The sequence below is a fragment of the Gracilinanus agilis genome, chromosome 1 (genome assembly GCF_016433145.1).
Source record: "Gracilinanus agilis isolate LMUSP501 chromosome 1, AgileGrace, whole genome shotgun sequence".
NCBI lineage: Eukaryota > Metazoa > Chordata > Mammalia > Didelphimorphia > Didelphidae > Gracilinanus > Gracilinanus agilis.
In genome coordinates this window covers 83,727,781-83,740,245 of record NC_058130.1, presented here as the reverse complement: position 1 = coordinate 83,740,245, position 12,465 = coordinate 83,727,781, and the positions used below count along the sequence as shown (strand labels likewise).

General features: G+C 35.8%; 1 protein-coding gene across 1 annotated transcript in view; it reads left to right on the top strand.

The window, feature by feature from the left end:
- Positions 1–12,465, top strand: part of ADCY1 (adenylate cyclase 1) — a 224,060-nt gene that overhangs the window by 35,031 nt on the left and 176,564 nt on the right. The window contains exon 2 of the mRNA XM_044676500.1: positions 498–616. Coding sequence (XP_044532435.1) covers positions 498–616 — 119 coding nt within the window. The remainder of the gene's footprint in view (positions 1–497; positions 617–12,465) is intronic.

Below are 12,465 nucleotides of genomic sequence, written 5' to 3'. Positions count from 1 at the left end.
AGAAACAAGCAGTGATACAAAGGAAGGGGAAGAATTCCTTCAGGGAACTGACAGGCTAAGAATGTTGAATTAAATGACCTCTAGAGTCTTATACATCTTTAAGGCTATCATCTATGAATGAATGATGTTGGTAATGCTATGCTGTTGATGGTCATTGTGAATAACTGTGAGCTAATCAGCACTATAATCCAGTGTGGCATTTGTTTTATTTTTTTAAACCTTTATCGTTAATAGAGAGCTATGCATATATTGACGGGTTACTAGTTACTTGTACAAAATCTTAATAGAAATTTTCTTTACCCTCCATACAGAAAAGAGGAAGATTAGGGCAGTTTCAGAAATACAACAGAAAATCTCACATTGGCTTGTGTCATCAACCATACTGTAATAATCTAAAATGCCTAGAAGGAAAAGCAAAGAAAAATAAATGTGAACTAACTTGTCTTTTTTATTATTAATACTATTATCATTATCGTTATTTTTATTTTGACCTATAGGAACGACTCCTGATGAGTCTTTTGCCCAGAAATGTTGCCATGGAAATGAAGGAAGATTTTCTGAAGCCACCTGAGAGAATTTTTCACAAGATTTACATTCAAAGGCATGACAATGTCAGGTAGGATCAATTCTGCAAAGAAAGATAACATTTAATACTTTAATATTTAGTATAAGATAGCTTATACTAATATACACTGAAAAGAACAGGGATGGAAATAGGAATGTTGAAAAGAGGCATATTGCATGAGTTTAGCTGTTTAAAGGTCTCGTGTTCATCAGATGGGTAGAGAGTCAATGATATCATGCAGAGAAAATTGTGAAAGCTCCATGTGGGTTGGCCTTTTACTGACGGAATCAACAATATTCCACATTTCTTGAATTGCTGTGGCTAACACATTTGTGATAACATTGGCCAACTTTGTGGTAATGAGTCCTTTTCCATACTTTGGCTGGTCCTTGGATAAGAGCCATATAATTCATTATAAGGCCTTTACTTGAATCCTTCCTAACTTGATCAATCTATAATTAAAGCCATTCAACAGAGGGATAAGGGTACTTCAGAGGGCAATGGGCTTTCCCTCCTTGAAAGTCTAGCAAAAAAGGACAGCTAAGTGGCTCAGTGAATTGAGAGCCAGGTTCAAATCTGACATCAGACACTTTCTAGCTATGTGACCCTGAGCAAGTCACTTAACCCCCATTGTCTAGCCCTTACCACTCTTCTGTCCTAGAACCAATACACAATATTGCTTCTAAGAAGGAAACCAAGGTGTTTGGTGTTTTTTTTTTTAATTTTCAAGCTAGGTCTTGGTATCATAGAGGAGGGATTGGGTTTGAGTCTGTGATTTTTAGGGGAGCTTGTATCTGTAAGGCAAAACCTGAAGTCTCACATTTGTGCCATGATGAGGCATTAGAAGAGGATGTTAGTAGAAGCTAGAGAGGATATGCCACATTTAAAATTAAGTGCATAATGGTTATGGTACTTATGGAATAGACTAAATCAGGTTCTGAAAGAATTTCAGCCTTTTAATTATTGATAAGAGTACTTATCTTCATTATTCAATATACATCATAAATATTGATGACTTAAATTTATCTACCAGGGATAGTGAGGTGGCCCAGTGGATAGAGCACTGGGTCTGGAGTTGGGAGGATCTGGGTTCAAATTTGACTTCAAACACTTCCTAGCTGTGTGACCTTGGCAAAGCACTTAACCTTGTTAGACTAGCCCTTGCCCTTATGTCTTTGAGTTGTTACTAAGACAGAAAAGTGAGTTAAAAAAACCCCACAGCAAAACCATTTTCTACCAGCTATTTCTAGAACTCAACATTCCACCTTTGTTTTTTGTACAATGACATAAACTACACACCATAGCTAGGATGTTCACTTTCTTCAATTCCATATTTTTTTTAATTCTTATGTTCCTTTAAAGTTTAGGTCAGGTGCCGCCTCCTCCATAAAGCCTTCTCTGATACATTTCTCTCAGTTAGTGCTCTCCCTGTACTGGAGTATTGGATGAAGATCTGAGTTCAAATTCTGCCTCATATACTTATCAGCTTTGTGACCCTAGGCATATTACTTAATATCTTTCAAACTCAGTTGCCTCATCACCAAAACAGGAATAATAACAACATCTATCTCAAAGAATTTGTTAATATCAAATGAGCTGTGTTAAATACAAATGTCTATACTATATAATTGCTAGCTAGTACTTATATGCAAACATGTTGTTTCTATATATTAAAATATGATGTTCCACATGTCTAGGATCATTTTATTTTTGACTCTGTTTCTCCATTCCTAAACTGTATTAGGTTCTTAGTCAGCAGAGTCATAGTTTTAGAACTTGAAGGGAACTTAGAGACCATCAAGTCCAATTCCCCCACTTTTCAGATGAGCTAACTGATGTCCAGGGAGATGGAAAGACTTGCTCAATGTCACACAGGTGCCAAGGGTGTGAACTGAATCCAGTGTCTCTGACACCCAAGTCAGGGTCCTTTTCATAGAACCAAACCGCCTCTATTGCATAATATAATTCAACAAACATTCATTAAAGACTACTACATGCAAGGAATAGACATGTGGCACAGTGGAAAGATAATTTGTTTTGGAAACAGAGGATCTGAGTTTAACTTCTAGTGGTAGAAATTTGGATATCATTTTAGCCACTTTGGGCCTCAGTTTCCTCATATGAAACATGAGGGAGTTCATTCTTATTCTAAATTTAAAGAGGGATGAGAGGTAATTTTAGCTTCAGAGAGCTTCCAGTAATCAGGGAAATAAGTGAGAGACCCAAGAAAAGGGATAAGTGCCTGGGAGAAAAAGATAAAAGGAGAAACAAGGGGAAGAGTAGTTTCCATTTGGTGGGATATGGGATGGCTTCATGTAGGAAATGGTATCTGAGCTGTTTCTTGCAGAGTGATTAAGGATTATTAATAGATTAAGAAGGAAAGAACAGCATTCCCAATATGAGCTGAGGCATGGGGAATGGGAGAAGATAGAGTGATTTTAGAGAATTAGCAGACTGGCAAAGTTATTGACTATTTGGAACTTAGTTAGCTTTAGAAGCTAGATAAACCATTCTGGGAAGAACAGGTAAGCAATGATTTCTTGAGTGCAGGTATTCCCTCCAGTGAAGTGCCTCCAAATTCTTGCCCATGTAGTTCCATAATTCACCATAGTAACACGCTTCGATTTTCTCTTTTATAAGCTTGGGTGGTTGGACTAGATATCTAAAGTCCATTTCATTGTCAAATTCTGTGATCTATGACAATTTAGCAAGGCACTATTTCAGCAAAGTACCATCCTGAAAGACAATGTTGTTTCTGACTCTGCCTGACTTTCCCTGGGGACTAAGTTAGATTCTGGGGAAATGTGGTGGGATTGATAAAATCTAGAGCATTGTTCCTGCAAGCTGCATCTAAGATTATACCTGTTTCAAAGCCAAAGAACTCTATCTTGTTTTGTATCCTCATGTGATACCTACTACAATGCTCTGTACAGAGGGGCATTCAGTAAATGCTCATTAAATAGTCTCTTATCTGATGGGCTTGTTGGTATCCAAACACATCTCATCTCACTTGTGGGACAAGCTATGATTCTAGAATAGAGTGAGAAAAAGGGAAAGCTTAAAGGCTGGAGGGAACAAAGATGAATTGATGTGGGGCAGAGAAGGAACAGAAAAGTATCTGGTTATTAGAAAGTAAATAAGCTTTTATTTATGAGATCTCAAAGAGAAGAAAATCAAATTCATCATTTTCTCCCCTCCCAAGAGAGCTCTCTTCTCATCCTAGAGTCATAGAACATCAGAGTTAAAAGGGGCTGTAGACAAATTTTATGACTGAAATTTTAACAGGGGAAAAAATTTCTCCAAGATCACATAGATAGCAAGTTAAGTGGCAAAGCCTGATCTCCTTACTCTAAAGTCCAATGGGTTTTTTGTTGTTGTTGTTGTTTTATTATACCATACGACTTCATATATTGTTATTATAATATGATTCTCCTGGTCAATCACGGCACCATTTTTTTTTACCCAAACGCCTATGAGATGGGAAGATGTACTTCCCTCTCCTTCATTAAAAAGGTAGTTTCCCAGTTGATCTCTTTGACTCCACTGTACCCCCACCACCCTGTGAGCTGTCTTTCTTTAATCATTGCTTTCATCAGTCTTGTATAGTGGGAAGAATATCTTACCTTTGCTGCTAGTCAAACAATATGAACTTAGAGAAGTCATTTATTTACTCTGGACCTTAGTTTTCTCCATCTGAAAATGAGCAATTTGAATAGATGATCTCTAATGTTTCCTGTTCTGAAATTCTGTCATGTCCTTGAATTCACCTCATCAAAAGCTTTCAGTGGCTTTTTGTTCCCTACTGGTCCAAATGCTACCACACCCATTTTGAGATATTCACTCATGTTTCTTTTCTTTGGAATATCCTTTATTTCCCCTACTCTCACTATTACTCATCCAAATGTTATCCAGTTTTCAAGCCCACTCCCACATCCCCACTGAATTCCTTTTTGGGTGATTTTCTATGTGGACAGAAATGAAATCTAGATGGAGAAACAAGTTGTTCACATGAAAAATCAAGACTCTCAAGTTCCTTATTTATAAACTGAGAGAGTTGGACAAAATGATTTGTAAAGTCAATCACAGATCTAAATTCTATCATTAGAATAGGAAATATTGTATGATGAAGAGTTAATTTTATGGTATAGCCTTTTATTTATTTATTTGTTTGTTTATTTTTACCTCACAAAGTTGGGGAATGTAGAGAACAGCATATAGTAAATTCTGTTTCTGGAAGCCATGATAATGTAAAAATCTGAACTAGATCCACAATTCATTTCATTTCAAAAACTGATGGGCAACTCATTTAGAATACAAATGGACCTTGCTTTTCATGCTGTATGTTTTTGAGAAATGTATGGTAAAAGAAGATCCTGTTTTTCCAAATGTAAAACTAGGAGTTGTCCGAGGGCTCATTTTCAGAAGAATCATGGCTATATCATAAAAACAAAGATATAACAGTTATATAAATTTCCATGATCATTTAGAAATAGTAAAACTTTATCACAATCATGTGAAATGAGCACAAATGGATTATACATGTTGAACACAATAATGTATTATAAAGTTCACAGATAATAATTATATTGCATATAATATCTGTCATAAATATGACCAAAAGTACATATGCTGGCAATAATCAACCTTGAACATTTAACTAACAATAACTGACCTTGTACAGAGCATCATTAAGACTCTGATTTACTTGTTTGTTGTTGCCTTTTTAGAGGTTAGAAAAGCTTTTGTGGATTGATTTAGGTCATTTAAATTAATTTCTCATTACTCAGTGAAATTGAACAAGCATTTATTACATACCTATTATAAGCCAGATGCTATGTTAGGCACTGGGGATATAAGGACAAAAAAAGTCCCATTCTTTAGGGGCTTACATGTAACTGGAGGAAGCAACATTTACACAGAAAAGTACATTCAGAATACAAAGAGAGGAAATGCAAGGTTTTTATAGGAGAGTGCAACATGGACATGAATACATAAATAGAAAGCATAGACAAAGGAAAAGAATCAAATTAAAATAGGAAAAGATGACAGGCATCCCTTTCATATTTAAGAACCTGGAGCTCCTGATCCAGAAAATCCTTGCAGAATTTTTGGTCCTCTCTTCATTCCAGAAAAGAAATCTGAATTATTTTCTTTTTCGTTTATGAGCTATTTACAGTTCCTTTTTGTAAATTTTTTGTTAAGTATGCATTTTAGAGTTTCCAAACTTTTTCTGTGTTGTTTGCTGGCCTTCATGTGTTGTCTGCAGCTTCACCAGAACTCCCCCAAAATTCTCATTTAATTTCTTATGCCAACCTGCAATAAATCGAAAACATGATGAGGAAATTTGTGACTTGCAAGGGATAAGTGTACTAATGGAGAAGGGAGAAGAGGAAAGGCTTTGTTTAGGAAATGGCACCTGAATTGTGTTTTGAACAAAAGAGGATATGCAATATGACTGAGGATGAGAATGAAACAAGATAATGAGAGAATACATTCCACATATGTAAGGCCATTTCTGTAAAATTAAGGCAGTAGTGGATGGAAAGCTATATATGGGAGAAGTGAAAGAAAATTTCAGGAAAGTTAGTCAACAAGCATTATTATGTTTTTACTATGATCTGGGTCCTGTGTTAATTTATGGTTCATATACCCTTTTTGCTTTCATCAATTTCTCTGTAGTAAGTAGATGTGCATGTCTTTATTTTTATTTTAAATTTTTTAAAATTTATTTTTAACATTTAAAAAAATGTTGAGTTTCAAATTCTGTCTCTCAAGCCCTTCTCCCATTCACTGAGAAGGCAAGCAATATGGGACCCATTATGCTGGTGAAATGGTATAAAGTATATTTCCACATTAGCCATGTCATAAAAAGCAAGAAAAAGTGAAAAAAAAATTTCAATTGACAATTTATTAGTTCTCTCTCTAGAACATAGATAGAAATTTTCATCATGAGTCCTTGAAATTTTCTTGGATCAACATATTGAAAAGAGTAGCTAAGTCTTTCACAGTTTATTCTCATTAAAATATTTTGTTACTTTGTACAATGATCTCCTGGTTCTGCTCACTTCACTTTGCATCAGTCCAAATGGGTCTTTCTAGGTTTTTCTAAAACCGTTCCTGTCAGTTTTTTTTATAGGAAAATAGTATTCTATCACAATGATATACATTACATCTTTTTCAGCCATTCTCCAATTGGTGGACATTCCCTCAATTTCTAATTCTTTATCACAAAAAGAGATGTTATAAATATTTTTGTATGTATATATCCCTTTTTTTCTTTGATATCTCTGGAATATAGACCTAATAGTGATATTGCTGGGTTAGGAATATGTATAGCTTTATACTAATCTTGGGCCTACTTCCAAATTTTTCTCCAGAATGGTTGGATCACTTCATAATTCCAACAACAATTTATTAATGTACCTAATTTATCACATCTTCTCTAACATTTGTCATTTCTGATAGACATAAGGTGGCTCTTAAGAGTTGTTTTAATTTTCATTTTTCTAATCAATAGTGATTTAGAATATTTTTTTAAAACCCTTACCTTCTGTCTTGGAGTCAATACTGTGCATTGGCTCCAAGACAGAAGAGTGGTAAGGGTCGGCAATGAGGGTCAAGTGACTTGCACAAGGTCACTCAGCTGGAAGTGTCTGAGGCCAGATTTGAACCTAGGACCTTCCATCTCTAGGCCTGGCTCTCAATCCACTGAGTTACCCAGCTGCCCCCAATTTAGAACATTTTTATATGACTATAAATAGCTTTTATTTCTTCTTTTGAAAATTACATGTCATTGTCCCTTGGCCATTTATCATTTGGGGAAAAGCTCTTATTTTTTTATAAATTTGACTCAGTTTCTCATATGTTTGAAAATTTTTGGATTCTAGTTTCTAAACCATTCTCCTATCCACTTCCATTTTATGGGTGAGTTCATCCCAATAACATTCATAGTTATAATTACTAACAATGTATTTCCCTCCATCCTATTTTCTTCTGTTTATTTTTCTCCGTTTTTATCGTGTCCCTTCTCAAAAGTCTGTTTTGCTTCTGACCACTGCCTCCCTTAATCTGCCCTCCCTTTTATCACTCCTGTTTTTCTCTTCTCTTCTTCTCCTTTTTTATTATGTAAGATAGATTTCTATACCCAGCTGAGTGAGTTCTATACCCCCCCCATTTTCCCCTCCTCTCTAAAAGTTCTTTTGTATATGCCTCTTATTTTTTTGTAAGATAATTTCCCCCATTCTTCATTTCCATCCTCCCATCTCTCAATACATCCCTTTTTCTCATGCCTTCATTTTTTTTGAGATCATATCCACATCACCAACTCACACCCATGACCTCTATCCATTTAGCATCCTTCTAACTGCCCTAAAAATGATAAAGTTCTTAGGAATTATATATATATATGTATATATATACATATATATATATCATCTTTTTATATAGGATTTTAGGATTTTTAGGATTTTTCCTTCGTGTTTACCTTTTTACAATTCTCTTGATTCTTGTGTTTGAATGTCAAATTTTCTATTCATCTTTGGTCTTTTCATTAGGAGTGTTTAAAAATTAAATATTCATCCCCCAATGGATTATAATTTGTTTCACTGGGTTGGTTATTCTTTGTCATAATCCTAACTCTTTTGCCTTGTGAAATATTATATTTCAACCTCTTTGCTCCTTTAATATGGAAGCTACTCTATCTTGTATGATCCTGACTGTAGTTTCATAATATTTGAATGGTTTCTTTCTGGTTGTTTTCAATATTTTCTCCTTGACCTGAGAGCTCTGAAATGTGGTTCTAATATTCCTGGGAATTTTCATTTTGGTATCTCTTTCAAGAAATGTTCAGTGAGTTTTTCCAGTTCTATTTTACTCTCTAGAGCTAAAGTATTTGTGCAATCTATATCACTCTCATTTTTTTTCCCAATTTTTTTTCTCTACCTCTCATTTCTTTCTTTAACTTTCCTGGGAATTCTTGTGTGGCTTCTGTCTGATTAGTCTGAAAAGTCCATCTAACTTTTCTTTGAGTCATTGGTTTATAGCTGTTTTTACACTGTTGTCTTCTACTGAGTTTGTACACTAGTCTTCTTTGTCACTTAGTAGCTTTATATGATCAAGTATCTTTTTTATTGTTTGTTCACTTTTCCAGCTTAGTTCTTGATTTCAAAATTGATGTTAATGTTGGGCTCTGCTCACCTGGGTGGGGTTATCTAGTTCCCTGCTCTGTGCTCTTGTCTACTCAGGAAGGTCCTCTGTTTCTCATCTGCTTCAAACACTAGCACTCCTCTCTGCCTTGGACCTGGGATTAGGGCCCCTGTTCCCTTGTGACCAAAAAATCAGTGTTCCTATCTACTCTGAAACTGAGACCTAGAACTACAACAGAGAAATTCATATGCGTGGTAGAGTTGCCACATCACCCAATCCTGCGCCTAGTGCCAGTGAAGAGTCCTGTAATTTTTGACTAGTTGTCTGACCTCCCTTATTATTTCTGGACTGAGAGCTCCCTAAGCTGGAGCTCTCACTGTTGCAGCAGCCTTGAAGGTCCACTGCTGGTTCTGCCACATGTACTTCAGACTGGACCCCTTTCCTGCCAACATCCTGACTTTTCTTAGGCAGTAAAAATGTTTTAACCCAACATTTTGTTGGCTCTATCACTCCAAAATTCTCTTTGAAGCTTTATTTTAAAGTTGTTTGTAAGGGAATGTTAAGAGAGTTAGGTTAGGTTGCTACCTCTAATCTACCATTTTGGTTCCCATAAATGTTTGTTGGTGTAACTTAAGGCAATCATGGTGATTCCCACTTTGAAAAACATTTTAAAAGTTCCAAATCAGCTCCTCATTCCTATACCTTTGGTTCTTCAGTTCATTTGGAGCTACACATGTAGCTGTGTTATAGCAGGTCATGGCAATGTCAGGAGAAGATCTTTGGCATCCTTAAGTCTGTCACTCTTTGGCAGTGCCAGAGGGCTTACTTGATGTTTTGTTGACATGTTATTTAAGCACCTCATCCTTCATTAATAGACTAAAAATAGTCTAGGACTCTTTAATGTTCTTTCTGTGTGTGTGTGTGAGAAAGATGAAGAGATGTGAGATAGAATCTATAGTCAGTTAGATTCTGAAACTTGTTGAATGAAAGATCTCAAAGTGTAAAATTATTAAAGTAGACTTTAAAAGGACCCTAGAGGTCATTTGGTCCAACCCTCTTCTTTTACCTCTAGATTAAAATCCAGAGAGATTACGTGACTTGAACAAAGTCATGTGGTGGCCAAGCCAAAAATAAAATCCAATTTTTATTTGGATGCAATATAGTTCCTCCTTGTCAAGAATAGTTTGATGTCAGAGTGGAAGGAAATCTGCTTTGGAATGCCCTAAGATCTGTTTTTGGATCTATCTTTTTTTTTTAAAAAAAAAACCTTACCTTCCATCCAATACTAGGTATTGGTTCCAAGGCAGAAGAGAGGTAAGGGTTAGGCAGTGGAGGTTAAGTGACTTGCCCAGGGCCACACAACTAGGAAGTGTCTGAGGTCAGATTTGAACCTAGGACCTCCCATCTCTAGGCCTGGCTCTCTATCCACTGAGCCACTCAGCTGCCTCCATTAGCTCTATCTTTTTTTTTATTTAATTTTTTAATTTTTTTAACATTTAATAATATTTATTTTTAAGAAAAGTTAACATGGTTACATAATTCATGCTCTTACTATCCCCATTCACCCCCCCCCAAATCCCCCATAGTCAATGCGCATTTCCCCTGGTTTTAACATGTGTCATTGATCAAAACCTATTTCCAAATTGTTGATAGTTGCATTGGAGTTGTAGTTTCCAGTCTACATCCCCAATCATGTCCGCATCAACCCATGTGTTCAAGCAGTTTTTTTTCTTCTGTGTTTCCACTCCTGCAATTCTTCCTATGAATGTGGGTAGCGTTCTTTACCATAAATCCCTCAGAATTGTCCTGGGTCATTGCATTGCTGCTAGTATAGAAGTCCATTGCATTCGATTTTACCACACTGTATTGGTCTCTGTGTACAGTGTTCTTCTGGCTCTGCTCCTTTCACCATGCATCAATTCCTGGAGGTCTTTCCAGTTCACATGGAATTCCTCCAGTTTATTATTCCTTTGAGCACAATAATATTCCATCACCAGCATATACCACAATTTGTTCAGCCATTCCCCAATTGAAGGGCATATCCTCCCTTTCCAGTTTTTTGCCACCACAAAAAGTGCGACTATAAATATTTTCATACAAGTCTGTTTATCTATGATCTCTTTGGGGTACAAACCCAACAATGGTATAGCTGGATCAAAGGGCAGGCATTCTTTTATAGCCCTTTGAGCATAGTTCTAGATTGTCATCCAGAATAGTTGGATCAGTTCACAACTCCACTAGCAATGCATTAATGTCACAATTTTCCCACATCCCCTCCAACATTCATTACTCTCCCTTTCTCTCATTTTAGCCAATCTGCCAGGTGGGAGGTGATACCTCAGAGTTGTTTTGATTTGCATTTCTCTAATTATTAGAGATTTAGAACACTTTCTCATGTGCTTGTTGATATTTTTGATTTCTTTATCTGAAAATTGCCTATTCATGTCTCTTGCCCATTTACCAATTGGGGAATCACTTGATTTTTTTTATAAAATTGCTTTAGCTCCTTGTATATTTGAGTAATTAGACCCCTGTCAGAGTTTTTTGTTATAAAGATTTTTTCCCAATTTGTTGTTTTCCTTCTGATTTTGGCTGCATTGTTTTTGTTTGTACAAAAGCCTTTTAATTTAATATAATCATAATCACTTATTTTACATTTTGTAATTTTCTCTAACTAGCTTTATTTTTTTAAAGACTTTTATCAATAATTTTTATAAAGGCAGAGATGGAATGCATATTGAATTTATATCTAAGACAAATCTGGGAGGGATATTTAACACATTTAAGATAGTCAAGTTCCAAAATGATTTTTACAGGCTAGAATTCTGGGCCAAATCTAATAGGATGCAATTTAAAAGGTTATCTGTCAAGTCTCACTCTTTGGTTTAAAAAAAATCAGTTTCTTAAGTACATGATGAGAATATTTGTTTGCATAGCTATTCTTTTTTTACTTTTCTTTTTTTTTTTGGGGGGGGGGGTTAAGATCCAGTGTTTTTTGTGTTCTGTAAAAGCAGTATGGGGCTGCTAAGTGGTACAGTGGATTGAGTACCAGGCTTGGAATGAAGAAGACTCATCTGCCTTAGTTCAAATCTGACTTCACATCACTTAATCCTGTTTGCCTCAGTTTCCTTATCTGTAGAATGAAAACTGGAGACCATGGCAAACCACTCTAGTATCTTTACCAAGAAAGTCCCAAATGGAGTCATGAAGAGTCAAACAAGCCTGAAACTACAGAGGAAAATAACCAAGTTCCAAATGAGTCAGTAGTAAGTTATTTTAATAAAACAAAATAGAAATACAACCCAAATACAATCTTAGACTTCATTGAGAGGTATAATATTTAGGACTAGGGAAGTCATAGTCCCTCAATACTCCAACCTATTTGGATCACATTTAGAATATTATATCCAGTTCTGGGTACTACATTTTAATAAAGGTATTAAAAAGCTGAAGAAAGTGCAGAAGAGGCCAGCCCAGATTGTAAGGGGCTTTCACACCATGTCATGAATATCAATTGAAGGAATGTAGGATGTTTACCCTAGAGGTGGTTTAAAGGATTATGACTGCTGTCTTCAAGTATTTCAAGGATTGTTAAATGGATGAGGGATTAAAATTATTCTGGCCCTAAAGGGAAGAACAAGGATCAATGGATGGAAATTGCAAAGCAGTCAATTTAGATGTGATGAAAGGGAAAACATCCTGTCAGTTGGAGCTAAACAAAAGATGATTACCTTTATGGGCTCCCCTCATTGGAA